General features: G+C 40.4%; 1 protein-coding gene across 1 annotated transcript; it reads right to left on the bottom strand.

Moving 5' to 3' along the window:
- Positions 1-4732: 4732 nt before the first annotated feature.
- On the bottom strand, positions 4733-19630 carry LOC145554854 (uncharacterized). Its single transcript, XM_081615638.1, has 10 exons — positions 19439-19630; positions 15162-15239; positions 14833-15088; positions 13309-13901; positions 7941-13186; positions 7320-7518; positions 5728-5960; positions 5357-5641; positions 5183-5289; positions 4733-5090 (listed from the first exon to the last, which is right to left on the bottom strand). Exons 2-10 carry the CDS (start codon positions 15228-15230, stop codon positions 4852-4854), a joined length of 7227 nt encoding a protein of 2408 aa, XP_081471764.1. The 5' UTR covers positions 15231-15239; positions 19439-19630; the 3' UTR covers positions 4733-4851.
- Positions 19631-20544: the final 914 nt, after the last annotated feature.

Genomic DNA, 20544 nt, shown 5'->3' on the forward strand with positions numbered 1-20544 from the left:
CTCCTTCGCAAGGCATGGCAGAAAAGAGGATTCACCTGGAACGGCAAGCAAGTGAACTTGGACCATGACTACCCCCCTCTGATTTTGAAAAAACGAAGAGAATACGCAGAAGTGCGCAAGATTCTGAAAGAGCAACAAATCCCTTTTCAGACCCTCTTTCCTGCCCGGCTGAGGGTGAAATATGGCGATGAAACCAAGATTTACAACACGGTGTTGGAAGCTACGGAAGACATGTCCAGTAGAGGCTACGCTGTGCGGGTCGTTAAGTCACCAGAAACGGTCCTGGAACAACTGAAGCAGCTGACCTGGAGCAGAGTACGCGGCGGACCGGGGAGCGGGCCAGCAAACAAGAGGCGGGACCCCGCAGCCGGTTACAAAGAAAAACTCAGAGCCTTCAAGAGGACATCCCCCACGCACAAAGAAAATTAAGGTTTATCCACGCTTATTAATAATTAAGACTTGCATTCGGTTTATGACGTACAATAAGTAAATAAGGCAGGTTTCTCGCGGTGCTTTCTACGCTGAGGCCTTAGCCACTAAGGGCCCCTTCATTAATCGATGAGGAAGCTGCCTTTGGAGGTGAAGCAGGGCTCTCATCTGAGACCCCCACCTTGGAAGTCAAGAGTTCAGTTTGAGTTTTATTTGTTCTTAATGTTGACTTTTTTATATGTTCTATGTTCAATGTTTTTAAGAGTGAGCGGGGAGCCCAATAATCTGTGTGATATAATTAAGAAATATAATTTAGATGAGTAGCAGGTTGATAAAATTGGTGTCAAATAACATTAATGGTTTACATAATCCTGTAAAAAGGTGGAAAGTCTTATCTAAATTTAAGAGAGACAAAGCCCAAATTGTCTTATTGCAGGAAACACATCTACCAGATAGCGAGCATGTTAAATTAAACAAGATGGGTTTTAAACACGTGTTTTATTCTTCCCACAGTTCTGGGAGGCGAAGGGGAGTGGCAATTTTGTTATCTGGAACTCTTAACTATGAACATATATCAGAATACAAAGATAAAGAAGGTCGCTACATAATGATTACGGGCAGGATTGATGGTACCATGACCACCATCCTGAATATATACATTCCACCGGGCAGTGATTGGTCCCTGTATAGACAGGTTCTCGAAATTGCACCTACTAGGATCCAAGGAACTTTAATATGCGGCGGTGACTTCAATATTTTATTAAACACCAAATTTGATTCTTCTAGTGGGAAAGGTGATGGACGAAATATTGGTAAGAGGGTGAGACACCTCATGGGCGATCTAGGATTAGTTGATGTATGGCGAGAACATCACGCAACTAAGAGAGAATACACCCACTTCTCACACCCACATAACTTATATTCTAGGTTAGATTACATTCTTACGTTTAAGAATGATTTGTTTAAAATTAAAACATGTGAAATCGGTCCATGTACAATTTCTGATCATAATCCAGTTTATGCTGATATTTGTCTGAACAGAAAAAATAGATCTACAGTATGGAGGATGAACACAAATATTTTAAACTACCCAAACATTAAAGATAATTTAAAAAAAGACATAGAGAATTATTTAGCTCAAAATGATAATTCGGAGGTGTCACCAGGAATACTATGGGATGCAATGAAGGCAGTGATTAGAGGGAAAATTATTAGTATATCCTCCCACTTAAAAAAAGAAAACGTGCAAAAACGTAAACACCTGGAAGACAAATTGTTAAAATTGCAACATCAACACTCCGTGACTATGAACGACAGCATTAAATCTGACATGGAAAAATTTAAAAAAGAATTAGATGACCTAAACATGATTGAAGTACAGAAAAAAATCATTTTTAACAAGCAGCAGTACTGAGATGTAGGGGGGAAATCACTAAAACTTCTGTCATATAAACTCAGAAAGCAGCAAGCAGAGAGGACTATACACAAAATAAGAAATCCTTTAAATGGTCAAATAGAAACCGAAGAGGAGAAAATTCAACAATGTTTTCAGAATTATTACAGAAAACTTTACTCCCAAACCCATGTAGATAATAATCAAGATGTCAATACCTTTCTGTCTAAACTAGAGCTACCAACAGTGACGGAGGAACAAAATAAATTGTTAGTATCCACAATAACCAGAGAAGAAATTCACTCGGCAATTAAAAGACTAAAAGGGGGAAAAATGGCAGGGGCAGATGGATTTGGCCCAGAATGGTATAAAATAATGCAGGATCATTTGATTCCCACCTTGCAGAAAACATTTAATTGGGTAATGGAGGAAAAAATTGTACCCCCCTCATGGAAAGAAGCAATAATCTCTATAATTAAGAAAGAAGGAAAAGACAACCTAGATTGTAACAACTATCGCCCAATCAGTGTATTAAATATTGATTATAAGTTGTTCACTTCCATCATCTCTAAGAGACTTGAAACTATCCTACCAGGGCTAATACATAATGATCAAACAGGTTTTATTAAACATCGACAAACTCAAGATAACATTAGGAAAGTTCTACATATTATGAATCAGGTTCATAGACAAAAAATAGAGACTTTAGTGTTGAGTTTAGACGCCGAAAAGGCATTTGATTCTGTGAGGTGGTCCTTTTTATATCAGGTTCTTGAGAGATTTGGATTTGATAAATCTATAATAAATACTATATCTGGGTTGTATAATAAACCAACAGCCAAAATCAAAATTAATGGAGACCTTACTGAATCATTCATACTCGAGCGAGGTACTCGACAGGGTTGCTGTTTGTCGCCACTCCTCTTCGCCTTGTTTATAGAACCATTGAGCCAGTGGATCAGACAGAGACGGGATATAATTGGAATAAGGACCATAGGAGGGGAGCAAAAATTGGCATTATTTGCTGATGACTTGTTGCTTGTTATATCTCATCCTACCCATGTTCTCCCCAAAATAATGAAAATCCTATCAGTTTTCGGTTTATACTCAGGGTACAGGGTTAATGTGAACAAAACACAGGTACTAACGGTAAATTATGACCCACCATCTGAAATTAAAAATTGCTATAAATGGAAATGGGAGGCGGATAGTGTTAGGTATCTGGGGGTGGTGATCCATCGTGACCTTACTGAAATGTTTGAAGCCAATTATGCCCCCCTGAACATAGCCATAAAATCGGATATCCAAAGATGGAATGCCATACCTTTCTTAGACCTACACTCCAGGATTGAATCAATTAAATTAAACATTCTTCCCCGGATTTTGTATTTATTTCAATCCTTACCAGTTCCCATACCGTCAAAACAATTTGTAGAATGGGATAAGATGCTGTCCAAATACATTTGGAAAAGGAAAAAGGCCAGAGTCAAATACAAAACTTTACAATTAAAAAAGGAAAAAGGGGGATGGGGGCTTCCATGTTTACGAGAATATTTTTGTGCAGCTCAGTTGAGATCTTTGGTGTGTTTGTGCTGTCCGAATTACACTGCAGGATGGAAAAATGTGGAAGGGGAAACGGTCAAAACAATACCGATTAGAGCGATAATAGCTGACACAAAGTTACAGAGCAAAATTAATTTAGCAGATGAACCTATATCACAAGTAATGATATCTGCATGGAACGAAGCAATTAGAATCTGTGGTTTAGAAAATGCCTCTAAACTTTTAAGATGGTGCGCTTATGATTCGGACTTCATCCCAAATCAACATGATAGATTCAAGAAGTGGATTTCAAAAGGCCTAACTAGCTACTATTCTTTCGTCCATAAGGGGGCATTCCAATGTTTTGAGACCTTGAAAAGAAAACATGATTTGTGTGCAGATGACTTTTTTACATTTTTACAGGTCAGAAATTATTTTAATAAAGATCTAAAAGTACATTTACATAATCTGAGATTTGTGGAAACGTTTATATTACTAACTAAATCAAAACCAGGCAAAACTATTTCCAGGTTGTATGACGCCATCCTGCGGTGTAAGAAGGACAGCACTGTTTATATTAAAGTGAAGTGGGAAAAAGAAGCCAGTCTGACGATTTCAGAAGAAGATTGGGACCACATTTGTAAGATGCCATGGACAACAACAAGATCAAAGGTTTGGCGTGAATTCTGCTGGAAAAATATTATAAGATTTTTCATAACCCCAATGCAGAAACGATACCAGGGAGGGGATGTTACCTGCTGGAGATGTGGAAGGGATGGTGCCAATCATTTCCATATTTTCTGGGACTGCCAAACCATTCAGCAATATTGGTCTCAAATCCATGAACATTTACAGAACATCTTCACAGTTGATTTTCCTTTAACTTTTGAATGCATATTTTTATGTAACATTCCGGTTGACAAACTGAACTACAACGATCAAAAACTTCTGTTCGTTTTACTGGCCGGGAGCAAAAAGGCCCTCACAAGAAAATGGCTTAAACAGGAACCTCCAACAACTGATGACTGGATAAATGTAGTGAAAGAGATTTATGTACTGGAGAGACTGTCTTATTCCATTAATGTGCAGAGAGACACTTTCTACAAGATATGGTCAAAGTGGACAGAATATGTCAAACCTGTTATGTCTGATTTTCTGTAAACCTTGTATCATTCAGATTTATGCTCTAATTTGATATGTGTTGTCAATTATTGGTTGATATTCAGGCTTCCCCGCCACTCCCATTTATTTTATTTTATTTTTATTCATTTATTTTTTTTTATTTTATTATTATTATTTTTTTTTCTTTTCTTCTTTAACGTGTTTAAAATTAGAAAACAGAGAAACCATGTAAAAATGTGAACGTAATCAGTATAATTATATAATTGTATTGTAACGTGCTTTCTCAATAAAAAATGTTAATATAAAAAAAAAAAAAAAAAAAAGAAATAAGGATGAAAAGTATTAATATTTAGATAAATGTACATCTAAAGGCGTTTCTGGTGTTTAGCAGAAAGCTTCAGCACTTCCAGCAGTTCATGATATTCTGCTGAATTCCTGGAGTAAAGCTGCGACTTTGTCCACTGATGAAGATCATCTTTAGAGCTCTGATTGATGACTCCCATGTCATAGTATTTATCCAACAGCAGTCTGTCTCCAATGCCGTGATATGTCCTGATTGCTTTGGTGGACATGACATCAGGTCTTTTGTTTTGCTGATAAATTCCTGCACAGAGAGAAAACATTAGCCGACTGGTTGAAATGGCCTGTTTTTCTGCAGGCTAGTTGCAGCAGCAGCTGAATCAGTCTCTTATGTACCTGCATCTCTCCGGAGAGACTCCGACATCTCTGGATTGGCTGCTATTAAGGACATCTTCATTGCTTTATGAGCATCACCAGAAATCAGAACTTCAGCGAGCTTTTCCCTGCAGCAAACAGAGGAAGTGACATCAGCAAAGGGCCGCAATCAGCCATGAAGTGACACATTCTCACCTGATTCTGTGGGAGCCCTTGCTGTTTCCGGTGGTCAGCGCCTGCTTGTGATGTTCGGTGAGAACCTCTCTGCAGAGCCCACGCTTTCCGGTTTTATCAATCATGTCGTAAAGCTTAGGCTCGTTTGTTTTCAGCCTGTTCCTCAGGGCTTCGTTCTCGGGTTTCTGCAGCATCTCATGAGCTTTCTGGAAGGTGTTGATTGGTGGGATGTGATCTGCATTCACAGGACAGCTCTGGTTGTTGTTATCAGTGTTGGGTCTGTTCGTCCTCCGGAGGCCCTTGATGCTTCACAAACCAAACATCAAGTTAAGATGACTATGTGTTGCAGAGTGACGGCTGCCAATTTAAATCTTTGGATAGAATGAACTCACTCATCAAACCTTCCAACCAGACCCAGGTCGTAGGTTTTTATCAGATCGGCCTCATGCTCCTGTAAATCCTGCATGTCTGTTGTGTTTCGTTTGTCATTGTAGTCTTTTCTGCTAGCCTGCTGCGTCTTCCTGCCTCCTCCACTGATGATGTATTTATCCAGGTATCTGTGGGTTTCTTCATATCCTCTCTGCAGGTTCACAGCTGCTGCGTACTTGTCTGTGTCCTGAAGCATCTGAACCATGCCACGTCACAAACATTTCACCATGTCTACTTTTCCTTACACCAAAGCTACATTCAGTTTGTTTTTACTGACAACAGGATGCTAAATTAAGCAGAGATTTTAAATTACAATAGGGATATAAATATAAACTAAGCAGCTAAGTGGCGTTGCTGAGTTCCACCAGCAACATTTATCATTAATTAATTTGTTTTATTCCTCTTACTCCACCACCAATCATCACATATATTCACCCAGTTGGTGAAACCATCAGACAGCAGGGGATAAATATCCACTGTGATGCTGATGATGCTCAGCTATATCTTAATCCAGTCTGTTAGTCAGAGTTTATGTCTGGAAAACATAAACATAAATATGATTTGTTGTCTGGAGATGTAGCAATGGTACCACATGGATCTATATTAGGTCCCCTTTTGTTCATAACGTATATAAATGAATTTGGACAAAATGCGTCTTATTTGTATTTTTATGCAGATGACGGTTATTTATTGAACTGGATCCACTCCTACTCTGTTCTTTGAACTATTACAGAAAGGCTTTGCTGCTATCCAGCACTCTTTATTACATTTAGAACTTGTTATTGAAACAAATACAAATAAACTGATTTATTTTTCCCAGAGGAATTTAAATCAAATGTGGAAAGTCTAGTGGAAAGTTTAAAATCAAAGTTGGGTTTTATTTTTGAAATAAGTTGTTTTTAATATAGAGATGCAGTTTGCTTATCTGTGTTGGATTATAGAGACACTGATTCATCCTCACAGGTGGGATGTTCTGACTGGTCCTGCTCAGTTTTTATCTAAGTATTACCTGGACTCCTGCCAGCCTATCTGCACTGAGAAATGTTGACTCTTCTGCCTTGACTGCTTCTTTTTGCTCCTTTTACTTGGACTGAATCGGCTGAGAAGACTTTTTTTCTGTTCTCTGATCCTGGAACTTGCTACAGAAAACTTTTAAATTAGCTCATGTTATCTCACTGAGTGCCTTTACCTACAAAGTAAAAGTTTCAAAAGCATGCACCAGTTTTTCATAGCTTGTTGTTTTCTTTAAACTGTTACTTGTTGGTGTTTTATTTATTGCTGCCACTTGGCCAGGACTCCCTTCAAAAAGAAGTTTTTAATCTCAGCGTGATTTTATTCCGATAAAGTAAAGGTAAAATAAAAACTCAGAAAGGCTTTAAACAGAGATTGAGGGAGGTGAGAGGAGCAGGAGGCTGTGAGTTTCTGCCAGAGTGACTGGAAGTCTTTAGGTTTGGTATTTCTCAAAACTTTTAAATGATTTCCACATAAAAATACTTTAGTTTCCTTATCAGCACATTTTATGTTTTGTTAATGTTTTGAATGTCATCATACTCACCAGATGCTTCACTTCACTTCGAAGCAGCACTGCCCTCTGTTTGTGGTCAGCAGTACTGCAGCTGGTGGCCTGGACCACAGCATGATAGAAGCAGTTCATATCTGCAGAGTTCACTGGGATCACAGCGCCATCTGGCTTCACAATGTCAAAATGTCCGCTGTAGGGCCTCGTTTCACCAGCAAGCCGTTCTGCGAATGTCCTGAAAATTACAAACAGAAATATCAAAACATTTTTATACAGCTGCAAAATGAGTCTACCTGGAAACACCATCTAACAGAGCAAACCAGGGGGACCTGAAGGTAATCTGAGGTTTTTACGACGTAATTTAAGATGTGGTAGGTAATTCATGATTTAAAAAAAATATCCTGATACTTCAAGCCAAAGATTGCTGCATCGGAAGTGACTCAATGCAGTCAGCTTGGCTTCCTGGAGATCCTTTTACCAATTTGAATAGAAATGTAACTGACTATCTTGCTTAGTGCAGTTAATTGAATTAATGTGCATTTGGAGGACATTTACTGTGAATAAGGTAATATGAAAATGAATTGATGAATACTTATTAACTCTAACAGAATAAAACACATCAATGTCGTCAATATCAGATTATCAATCGTTACTCACTGTTTTTGTGCTTCTGGGTCTTTGCTCAGTTGGAGGACGATATCTCCTGCAGAACTGTCCTTTCCTGGAAAGTAATCCTCAGAAAGCTTCTTCTTATCTTTGTCCACAACTATAACTCTGATCCCTTTGCCTTGGAGAGCGTCACTTTGCGTAAGGACATGGATGTCCAAAGCTGAAGCAGGACGGTCAACATCACAAACCTCCTCTATGTAACAATGAAGGTCCTGTTTGCTCTCATCTGAAAGAGATTCACACGGTCTGTGGATGGCTTCCTTCATTTGGTGTTTATACAGCTGGTTGTCAAAGAAACCTTGAGTATTAGCCCTGCCCAGTAGGTTCCCAACAGCACTACTAGCAGCGCTGTTTATTTGAGTCATGCAGGTTCTGGTGATGATGGAGGTCATGTGTCTTGAGCAAGCTTCAACAAATGACTCTGAAACACTTGTAGCTATAATGTGGAGAAGGTCTTTTTTAAGCCTTTTCACATCAGCTAATGAGTGTCTTCCATCCTTGTCATACTTTTCCTGCGGCAGCTGATCCAGGCTTTTCAACAACCCAGGCACAAAGGCTTTATGAATGACATCTTCTGTAGGAAATGAATTCAAGATTTCTACACAGAGTTTGATATACTGGGCCGACTCCAAAAGCTTCATCAGCACTTTCATCTCTTTCTGTTTCTCCATGTGCCGTACCACAGAACCACAGACCTCTGACAGGGTATCAAGAACTTTACCAACCTGGGTGCAGTCCATCATCAGGTCAGGGATTATGTCTCGTGTCATCATGTCCACTGATAGACGGATTTCATTCTCACAACTCATGTCTATTGTGAAGTTGGTGAAGTTCTGCTCCATGGCCGTCTTTGGTACTGCTGAACAAATGAAGTTTGTGAGAGCAGACTCCAGACGGCTATTAGCTTTTATCATTGAAAAGACTTTGTCCCTGAAGGCCTTATCCAGAATCATTTTAAAAACAGCTGGAAGTGCATTGCTGGCAGTGTAACTTAGCGCAGCAACACATCCCTGCTTTGCCAGTTCCTGAACAGCAAATTTCCCTGCATGTTTACAGCACTCTTTCACTGTGAGGATGGAGCTACATTTAGCCCCAGCAACCAGACCTTTGGCACCACTTCGTACAGCCCTTACAGCTCCCTGGAGTTTGCTCAGTCCACCAAAGACCAGAGACACCCCAATGCTGATGGCTTTGGAGATTGCCCACTCAGCCCAGTCAAAGCTTCCTTGTATCATCCCCTTTATGCCATGAATCATGTCAGAAACTCCTTCACTGATGAGTCCAAGCCCAAACTGGCTGGCGCTTCCATAGGACAGAGCACAAACCAGAACACCTGCTGCCACTTGGACAACTCCAAGACAAAAACAAGCAAAGGCGTCAATGGAAAACTCTGGCTTCTTTTTAACATCAAACACGATGCAGAGACCAAACTCATGAAGTACCATTAGTTCATTCGTGGTGATGGGGTCTTTGTCTTTGGACAGACTGTAAACACTGGAGTCTTCTAAGATCGCCTCTCCTTTGCTATTCTCAATGTGCTGGAGGGCTTTCAGGGCATTCTCAATGTATCCTTTCCAACATTTGAAGACACTCATTCTGGCTTTCATTTGGTTCTGCAGGTTGCTGTCTTTGTGGTGGGTTAAAAAGTCATTAGTCACAGCCAAATTACAAAACATCATGGTGTTTGTTGACTCTGACAGGTACACATCCACAGCAGTCTTTGCTTTTTCCAACAACTGCTTTGCTTCCTTTTTGTAGCCGCTCCTTTGCAGGTTGACTGTGATGTACGCCTGGTTATAAAGTGCCACAGCACAGTAGAAAGGATCACACTGCACAGCATTCTGCCAGTACAGCAATGCTCCAAAGTCGCTTTCCTTTTTGTTGCTGCGGTGTATGTCAGTTCTGCTTTTTGCCAGTTTAATGTAGTCGTAGAAATTGTTGCTCCTCCCCTTTAAGATTTGATCCGCAGTGTTCTTCAACACCTTCATAAGGTTTTCTTTCAAGAGGTGGATATCATCGTGCCTGCTGAAGTGCTCTTCATGGAGGATGAGCCACAAGGCCCATGATTCTTTCAAAGCATTGATCGCAGTCTCATAATCAAACTTTTGATGATGACTCCTAAAACACTCAGGAAGATCTTTTGACTTCAGCTTTTTGATATCCCTCCTCTCCTCTTCTGTGTAATGCTTGTCAAAGTCACAGAGAAACTCACAAAATGTGGAGAACAGACTTTCCTTCATTTCAATTTGAAGCAGCTCATTTTTCTCCATACCATCCAAACGTCTGACTTCGTACTCCTCTCTGAGTTGTCTCATGGTTTCCACTGAGTGGCCTTGGTATGCTGGTGCTAGAAGATCCCGGTTGAGTATCATCTGCGCCATTCCTGGGTTTCCTTTGCGGGCAGTGCGTCCAAACACCTGTCTCTCTACACGGTGACTTCCAGGGAAGTATGTGAGAAGCACAAAGAGACCTCCACACTCATTGACTTCTTGGTGAACATGTATGTCTGTTCCTCTGCCTCCAAGGTTTGTAGCTATGATGATGTGTCCCTTTCTGAAAGTCTCCTTTTCAATGTTGTGCTTTTCGCTGATTGTATACATGCTGATCTTGGCAGAGTGTCTTTTTTGAACCTGTACTTTACCCTTCAGCTCCTTGGCAGTTTTGACATCCTCACAGATAATTAAAACAACCTGCCCCCTGTCTGCAGCTCTCCATGTAGTTTCACAGATGACCTGGATCCACTCAGTTTTTCCTCCAGAAACCTGAACTGCAGGCAGTTCTACAAGCTTTTTATGACGGTGAGCTGGAATGATGTAACTGGCTGTTTTGTACTGCCGTTTAAGAAATGCTTTCTCTGCTTTGCCCCCTAATGTCCCAGAGACTCCAAAAATCCCTTTGCCTGTCAGGTACTTTTTAAAGAAGTGGACATTTGACATGTAGTTTGTGACGTTAGATAATTGTGAAATTGCCAGTTGGTGTTTCATCTCCAAAAACTGTTGCAGTCCCTCACCCCAGCGCTTGTTTTTCTCTAGTACCCCACTGGCCTGGAAGTCCACAGGAATTATGGCATCGTAATGATGAGAGTCCTCACTGCAGAAACCAGGCCTGTCAACCTCTGGTGTCTTTTCAATCATGTACTCTCTGTCTAGCGCCATCTGAATGGCTCTCAAGGCATTCTCTGCAAAAATGGGCAGCTGGTTCTCAACATACTCTTTCAAGAAAGATGGAATCACAATATATCCCTCAGTTTTCTCCACTGACTTTAATGAGCACTCACTAGAAAATCTAATTTTGGATTTCAGTTTTTCAAGAGTTGTTTCAATGAGTGATTTCTCAGACATGATTTCACAAGCACATCCATTCTGCAGAAGAAGGATCCTGACATCAGGGTCTGCGGAAGAATCGTCTTTACCATGGCGCTTGGCTTTGTTGTTTACAAGTGAGTAACAGTCCACCACCACGCCATCAAGCACTGCTGTCTCAAGTTCCCTGAACAGCTCATGCTGCTGCTGATGTCCCAACTTGGCCATGATAGTTCCAATGACTTGCAATGTGGGATCTTCAGAGCTGCCTTTCTCTGTCTGAGTTTGACTCACTGCTTCATTTACTTTATTAAGATCCTCCTGAGAATAAAGGCCCAGCTTCACACCCAGCAACAGTATGTCAGCTTCTGAAAAGTCTGATTGTGGGCCAACCACAACTTGCTTGGCAACCTTGTGACAGTACTGGATCCTAGATCCCCATTGGATCTCGCCTGTTTCAAATATTTCTATCGGACGGCAGGTAGACATCAAGGCCCAGATGCTTGCTAGGACTTGTTCCAGGTGTCTCAGCCCACTGGCTTGATGTGACAAGAAGGTCACCTGGACTCCACTGTCCAATGTCATGTAATCCACTTCATCCACAATAATACAGTCAAACTTTCTCTGTCCTCGAGTTGTTTTCTTCTCAAACTCTTGCCTCAGTATGTCTGCAGCAAAAGTACAAACAGTCCCATAAACTACTTGCATAGAATAAGCTTCTTCAAGCAGCTTGTCATGGTCTTCGAAGGAACTTTTAGTTTGGTGTTGTGGAGGAACAGCTGACGAGGTCACACCAAACATTGCATAGAGTTTTTTCCACTCCTCTTGGTCACGAATGGCAAGCAAAGGGGAGCTGGTCACAACATCCACCGCAGTACCTCGTATCGCCTGGATGGTGGCAAACATGGCTAAGATGCAGGTTTTTCCCTCACCAGTTCCGATTTCCAAGAGGCATCCTCGTTTGTCCTGGGACTGTTGTAGCAGCAGTAGCAGTAACGATGCAAGCTGAGTCAGTCTGGGAAAGTATCCCTGAATGCTCTTTCCACTGGAGGTGATGAAGGCTGTGCACGTCTTCACGGCTATGGACATGACAATGAGGATGCTCTTTAACATATCAGTGTTTGGATTGTAAAAATCTATTGAAACTATCCACTTTTTACAGTCTTCAATCAAGTCTGACTCTAGGTCCACTCCTTTACATCTGGGCAACACTGCCTCAACGTACTGAAGAGTGTCTTCCAGTTGTGACAGGAGATCTTCTGGATAGTTATTTTCCTGCATTTCACTCAGGAGAGTCTCATGATCTTTGTCCTCCTCACATGATATAGAGTCTCGAATATATCCTATGGGATCTTTGTGATTCAGTGCAGTGACAGCCAGTATGCAGCTTAGCCTATAGGTGCACACCCAGTGAAGGATGTTTGAGACTTTTTCCTGATCCATGCCCAATGTCCGTCCAATGAACAGCTTGATTTCTTTTGGAGTCCAGATGTTGTTGAAAAGTATTTGACTGAGGATCTCCTTGCCGTGTTTTGGTAACTTTGAAGTAATTTCAAGAATATTTACTAAAACCCGTCTGGCTAGAGTTGGATTAGAAATCTGCAGCTGATCTTCCAAACTGAGAAAGAATTTGTTTTTTTTGTCTTGTCCAGTTCTGTGCTGAGACTGAAAATCAGGCTCGCCATCCAGAGTAATCTTGACCACAGCCTCCAGAACACTGAAGCGCTCGGTCAAGGACAGATCCACGTATCCAGTGGCCTGATCCAAAGCCCACTGTGACCAGATGGGGATATTGTGCTGTTCTAGGTAATTTAATATCAGCACATTTTGGAGAGACTTCATTCTGTCTTCAAGGTTCATCTTTGACTTCTCTTTCTCTTTGATTTGGTAGCTTGACAGAAGTTCTTCAAATTGTTGCTGCACATCTCTGAACTGCATAAAAGATAAATTCAGAATATTAGCATCAAGTATAAAATCATATGGTCAACTATTGCCAGAATCTAACTTGCTTTTTCATATTTAATGTGATAAACCCAGAAGATCTCAAACCTTACCTCATCCCTCTCTATGTAAGCTGTATGATCGTCCAACAACTGGTATAGGACTTCAGTCTTTTGCTGCTGGTGTTCTTGAGCTTTGACTTGTTCCTGCTCTTGAAGTCTTTCCTGAGCTTTTCTGATCTTTCTCTTGGAGGTTTTATTCTCCCAGTCAATCTGCTCTTGGATTCTCCTGGCTTGCTCCAGCTCTGCCAGGCGTCTTTTCTCCTCTTCTTGCCTTTTTCTCTGCAGTTCTTTTTGCCGTTTCTTCCATTGTTCCCATTCTCGTAGTTCACGTTCTTGCCTTTCCTGTTTTTGCCTTTCAAGTTCCAGTCGTGCCTGTTCTTGTCGTTCCCATTCTCGTCGTTCACGTTCTTGTCGTTCCCATTCTCGTCGTTCACGTTCTTGCCTTTCTTGTTCTCGTCGTACACGTTCTCGACGTTCCCATTCTCGGCGTTCCTGTTCTTGTCTCCTCTTTGTCTCCTCTTGGATCTTTCTTTTTCGTTCCAGCTCTGCCTGGCGCCTCTGCTCCTCTTCTTCCCTCTGACGTTTCTCTTCTTGTTGCCGTTTTTTGCGTTCTTCTCTTTCTCGTTTCTCTTCTTCGATTCTTGCTAAAAGAAAATTCAGGAATTTTCTTGTGAATTTTATTACCCTCTTTAGTTTAATCACAGCTAACTGAGGATGTTCTGGGTTAGTATTTCTTTAGAAGGTTTAAAAAAGTTAACTATTTTAACTAAATTTTTCTCAAATCAAGTCAGTAATGCTACCATAGGTCTCAGGCAAAGGGTCCAATTTTTTGGGCTTAAAAATTCAGAAAATTTCCTACCCATTAAAGTAGATTAATAAAATCATTAACAAAAAGATTGATGTTGAAAAATATGGGGTGCTGTTTTGAAAATTTTCTCAGTCAATAATTAACAGCAGTAATTTGGGATTATGTAGCCTAATTAGAAATCAGGGGTTCATGTTCAAAGTCATATTTCCGCCATGTTTTTGTTTTTGTTGTTGTTGTTTTTCGTTTACTTATTCTCTTCAGAACTACAAACTAAATTATTTTTATTTAGTAAGCTAAGTACTTGGTTAGCAAAAATATTTAGTTTTCAAGCGCCTAAATAATTCACTAAAGAAGAAGAGGCAACTATGGTGGACAAAGGTCATGCATGGATGGATGGATGAATGGATTAAAATACATAAATAAGAAATGACCACTGATCTAAACATGACGTTTAGAAAGATGTTCAGTCATCGTGTTCTCAGTCCAACATTCAGCAGTGATCAGCGTTCTCGTCTCTTGATTTCCAGCTGAGTTGGCTCCTAATCCTTCATGTACCAAATCATTTCACGTATAAAGTCAAACAATTGAAGCTGAGTTAATCTAGTTCATCATTCAGTATTAACTGTGAGATATATGTGAGATATATCTGAACTAACTGGAACTTCCCTTTATCGCAGAGTAGAAACAGGTTCGCGACGAACAGCAGATCACGCCTGTCCAGGAAGTAAAGCATTAATGTGCAGCCTGAATGTTTCTGAAAGACTTACCATAGTTGGGACAGCGGTCAACCACTTCATCAGAGCTGTTGACCAGCTCGAAGTGTTCCCGATCATCGCTCTCTCTTACAGTGAAATCATCGATGCGATTGTCAGAGTGGAGGTCCCATTCAGAGTGGTTTCCGTAGCTAAGGTAGACACCTCTGTCCAGAACAGCATCAAACAATCGGAATGGATATTTTAACAACGAAAATCCTAAAGGCCATCTTCCTGTTGCTGTACCATGTGGCTTCAGTTTTGTCCCACTCTGTGGAGACGAGGAGAAGAAACAGTCAAGAGAAGATTCTTCCACTGGTTCATATCTCAGCTTGGACTCTTACCTCGTCTTTTTCATAAGAGTGGTACCAGGTGTAAGGGGTCTCATTGGTTACTGTAATGGTGATTACCATCTCTCAGCTCTGCAAGGACAAAGAATCGATTATCTATAGGAAACGATAAATTCAAGTGTTCCTCTTGAGAAACTTCAGCACTTTATCAAAGCGATTGAAGGACCTTCAATGACTAGAATTCAGATATGTTCGAACACGTCGTTTCTTAGGGACATCCGGAGTTTGCCACAGAGGTTCTGGGAATCTGGACTGCTGTTTGGTCCATCAGCACAAACGGGAGCCAGAAACTCCAACGGCAACAACGATGCAGCCATACAGCTCATCAGGAAATCTCCAACACCAATCGCTGAGCTGGGGCCTCGTCAGGATCTCAGTGCCCAACTGATGCCACCCTACCTGGGCAAGTCCAACCTTCAGTAGTGTGGCACCAATTGACAATGTAATGGAAAATTTGTGACCTTTTGTTTGTAGGCCTAATGACTAATTTCTGTTGTGAGCACAAAGTGCTCTGCTTGTGTTGAAGTCTGGGTGTGGTCAGGACTTTCACTTCCTGATAAGCTAATTTGTGATAAAAGCTGTAAGAGCTGAGCAGCAGCACCTCAGATCTACAGCAGTTAGTTGGATCTGGTCTTTTTAGAACATTCTACTCATTTGAACGCTTTTTACCTTCGACATTTCTGCCCAAGTCGATAGGTGTTCAACAGAGACCATAAACTACAGCATACACGATGCATGGTTGTCGTACCATGGATCGTGGTATGGTACGACAACGACCCGGTTGTCATATATATTGTTATATGACAACCGGGTGTTAGGAATGATTTTGTCATTATATTATAATTTTATCTCTGACTCTAAATGTCAGATGGAAAACCGACTCTGGGTTTTTCCTGGTTAAGGTGATTCTACAAAGTGTTGGGTCAGCTGTTGGTTTCTCCAAGTTCTATTTTTCTATTAAATTTCAATGTCAAAGTAAAATATTTCCACTGTCTCTTAATTGCAGATGATTAGGTGGCACTGTTTCTACAGGTTCATATACTGACAATAGATTTGGCTAAAGCCCCAAGAGTTTAATGAGTAAGGTAATCCTCAAAACTTTTCCTTTTATTTTTGTTTCTATGCTTTTTGGTCAGCAAAAAAACAGGAACAAGTCAGCAAAGCAGAGAAAAGAGAGAAAACACCAATTTATGAGCAAGTTGTACTTTTTTTGTTTTTCCCCCCAATATATTTTATTGAATTTTCTCTGTTAGGACACAATAAACTTACAAACAACAAACTTAACATTGTAAACATTTATTTATACACACTTACATTCACTCACGCACCCACCATTCAAACCTGCATCTTAGTTCCAAAAATATACAAAACCCTTTAGATTAAGACAGAGAAAAATAAGAAGACAGTATATAAATAGAAACTGTAGTCAAGACATCCACTTAACCCTTGTGCGTGCGAGGACTGAGGCAAACGTGGAGGACTGTGCCAAATGATACAAGTTTTACGTGTGTGGGGTCGGTTAGACCCCATTTGTAAACACAAAGGTTAAGACATCCATTAATAAGCTCTGCCTTTAGTCCTTATGACAAATTTTACTTTTTGAATCTTTTGCTAAATGTTGTAGTTGAAGTCATGAAGAAACTGCATCATGCTTGAGACGTCAGTTTTGGAGGTCTTAAAATGATTAACTTTGTATTTGTATTCAACTTGTTTACAGAGTAAATCTAGTAACTTCAGAAGGTTTGGCAGAGGGAAGTCACCGCTGATGATCACACCAAACTTTACTGGATGCTCACATGCTGTAGTGTTGCCTTCGGTCAGTAAGTTAAAAGTTTAATATAAACATCAACCCAGAGAGGAAACACCCCAGAGCAAAGCACAGATCCAGAACATGCAGTTCTCCATCAAAACAGCAGGTGGCAGCAGTGGCCTATTCTTACGCAGCATATGTTTATAAGTACAAACCTATTTTTGATTCAAGAAAATTATTTTCTGTCTTCTGTGAATTATTTGGAAAATGCAGCTGTTTGTTAAGGCACTGATCAGTTATTGCTCTTTCATCTAACTTGACTAAATTGAGGTACTTTTGCCACTTTGGGCCCAGTCGAAGTTCTAGTTACTCCTGGATGAACAACATCTGATTAAAAGGTCTAGAGGAAGATTTTCCATCCAGGATCTCTCTGACACCCCCACTTATTGCTCAAGGTTAGTTTAAAAAATGTCTTCCTGTCAGCGGATGCCCAACTTTAGAGTGTTTATTTCCCCGCTGAAGGAGGAAAGCATGAGGTAAACAGAAGAAACAGGATGTGAAACATTCAGAGGTGAAGAACGCAGCAGCACCATTCCACTCAGCTAAAAGTTAAACCAAGAAATCCCTCCAGTTAAAAAGTATTTGGTAATAAATTGCTGCCCAATGAGTAAGAATCAAAACTTATTCATTTCAGACTGTTCACATTGTGGTATTTTAGACTGAAATAAAAAATTACACAACACAACTTAAAACGCTAAATTCAGTCAGAAGAAACACTATAACATTTTGTTTGTTTTCAGGTGATGTTTTGAGGTGACGTATACATAACAGAGTGAAGAACTATTAGTTAAGATAGTTCTAGCATTCAGGGAACAAGTAATTTGATTCTTTATTTAGCCACTTCCTCCCCAACCAACATGGTGGATGTCTGGGCTGAACGCTGCTGTGTTTCAGTTATTAATAATAATTTAGAGGCAATAAATTAATTTAGTGACCAAAGGTAAACAGTTTGGTGCTTCCAGTTCCAGCTCCAATCATACGACTGTCAGCTGAAAATGTGGTTTTAATCACATGATTTCAGAGCTCAGCGCTAACAACTAGCTAAAGACCTAGCAAAAGAACTAGCTAAATAATGGAGAGTCGTAATGTTACAATACTCACTAATGTATTTAAAAATGCAAAAACTATTTCACTTTCATTTTATTCATTTCAAACAGCATTAGTTAAGAACGTGATTAATTTTATTTGTAATTTATTAACGACAGAATAGGGTTGCCACCCGTCCCGTAAAATACGGAATCATCCCGTTTTTGGCTGTTAAATGTTGCGTCCCGTATTGAACTGATACGGGACGCGATTTGTTCCATATTTCTATAAATGTCCGATAGACACTTCTATCACACACATATTAAAACTAATTGTAACAATAATGACCAAAATAAAACACAGGAAATATTAACTTGACACTTATTATATCTAATGATGAAATATTGCTCTGTTTGTTTTTTTTTGTTTGTCTGACTATCTTGGCCCTCATGGTGAATTTGTTCCAGAACCAGCCTCCAAACCTAACTCCTTTTTTGTATAAATTATTCTGGTAATATTATTTAAAGTACCAAAATGTTCACATAACTTTTATACTTTTGGCTGTCTGAGGATACATTTTGATTATTAAATCAGTTGTTACGATCAGTTGCTCAGTACTTGAGCAGTTTACCAATATATGTTTTACACTTGCTTAATTAAGCGTGTTTAAGGTATGCTACTCTAATTGGAGTACAATTTTGGAATACTCTATGTATGAATGACTGCTCTATGGATTACTTTTTAAAAACAAAAAATACCACCATAAAATAATGTATCACTTCAGCGTTCGTCCCACAACATGAGAGTAGAACCACACGTCATGGTGGACGTCCCTTATTGTTATTTCTGAAAGGGGGCAACCCTACAACAGAATAGTTTCTATGATAAATGGAAATGGCCAAAGAGCCTCCAAACGTTAAAGATGGAGCAGCAGACTAGATCAGAACCGGCAGGCTGGATCGGAACCAGAGAGGTTTACAGGAAAGCTGGTTCTGTTCGGCTGGTTTCCAGGAAGTTGCCGGGTCAGAGTTCTGCCGGGTCAACAGGCTGAAGGGAACCAGCGCCGACTCAAAGTGAAACTCAGGTTTTATTTCACTGAGGATAAATTTAGATACAGTTTGTCCTTGTTCTGCAGAGACCTGGACTGGGTCACATGACACAAAAAACTGCTTCAGTGTTTCCAATCCCACCTGACACTGTGACCTCTGACCTCTGGTTATCACATCACCAGACAGGTTACAGCTGTTCGTTATAATCAGTTCACCGCCTGCAACATCAGGAATAAGCTACCTTTGCTCCAGTTCCTGTTTGAAACAGGAGCAACTGTTTCTGCTGCCAGCTGACCAGCTGAGTGTTTCTGGTCTCTTTCTGCTGTTTTCTGAGGAAATAGGAAGTTTCTGAATCCTGAAGATAATCTGAACGGAACGTGACTTACTGTGCTGGACGCTGCAGATAGAATCCTGCTGTGTGTCCCTCAGTCCTTCCCAGACGTCTGCTGCTGTGGGACATCTCCTCATGGTCCGCTGCTTTTTAGGAGTATGCAGAGGACCAATCACAGCGCAGTGTAGAGGTGACATCAGAGGTTACAGAAAGTTTATCATGGAACTCCCAGTGTGTGTGTGTTTGTGTATGAGCAGCTGCAGCATGATCTCAGGTTGTTCTGTCTGCAGACTCATGGCTGAGTCAGACTGTAGCTCCACCTTCTGGTCGACACAAGAACTCCAGATTATAAAGTCAATGGACTGAAAGACAGTCCATTATTGAATGAATCAAAGTGGGGGCCGTGTGCCCCTGGAGGGCCTCCAGGAGGCGGTGGGGGAGCTTCAGAAAATTGGTAGAAAGATGAGAAAAAAAATGCAAAAAAAATTAATCACATTTTTAATTTTTTTTATTATCATAAAATCTGATCTATTTTTTCATGATCATGATAAAATGGGTTAAAGAAGCTAAAATGCTGCTGTGCTGATTGGCTCAGTCAGCAGCTTCCTGGAACTGGCAGAGGTAGTGATCTGTTGCCTGTAAACCACGTGGTTCAGGTTCTGATCCACCTTTAACCATTTCCTGCCACAGTGGAGGACAAGAGACGCGTCTAAGGTGTCTCTTGTCTGAGGTGTCTGAACCGACAGGCAGAAAAACTTTTCCTCCTCTGCTGCCTCTCACTTCACTGGAATAATAAACATTTAGAAAAATGTTTTTTTTTTTATAACCAAGATCTGATTTAAAATCCACTGTTTTTAATCTATGTAGTAAGAATATCCATCATTACTCAGAGATATCCATCATTACTCAGAGAACCGTTCAGGTACTGAGCCTACCTGAACGGTTCTCTGAATAACTGGTTAACAGTTGTTTCACCTACCTGAAACAACTGCTAGGTGATTTCAGGTTGGTAAAACAATCTATTGGAAAATTTTTGCCATTTGCTTCTGACTGTTTCTCTGCTCCTTTACCTGAATCAAAATAGAAAAAACAAACTGGATGAACCTTTTACCTGATGCAGCTGTTACACCTGAATTAGCAGCACAAAGACTGATTAAGAGT

This window comes from Poecilia reticulata, chromosome 14 (genome assembly GCF_904066995.2).
Source record: "Poecilia reticulata chromosome 14, P_reticulata-male-v2, whole genome shotgun sequence".
Taxonomy (NCBI): domain Eukaryota; kingdom Metazoa; phylum Chordata; class Actinopteri; order Cyprinodontiformes; family Poeciliidae; genus Poecilia; species Poecilia reticulata.

What these genes read in the sequence shown, in the direction of transcription:
- LOC145554854 (XM_081615638.1), bottom strand. Translation starts at nt 15,230, where the DNA reads ATGGTAATCACCATTACAGTAACCAATGAGACCCCTTACACCTGGTAC. An exon ending in CTTACATAGAGAGGGATGAG is followed by an intron (nt 13,187 to 13,308) that starts GTAAGGTTTGAG and finishes TCTTTTATGCAG; the next exon opens with TTCAGAGATGTGCAGCAACA. An exon ending in GTCTCTCCGGAGAGATGCAG is followed by an intron (nt 5,091 to 5,182) that starts GTACATAAGAGA and finishes CTCTCTGTGCAG; the next exon opens with GAATTTATCAGCAAAACAAA.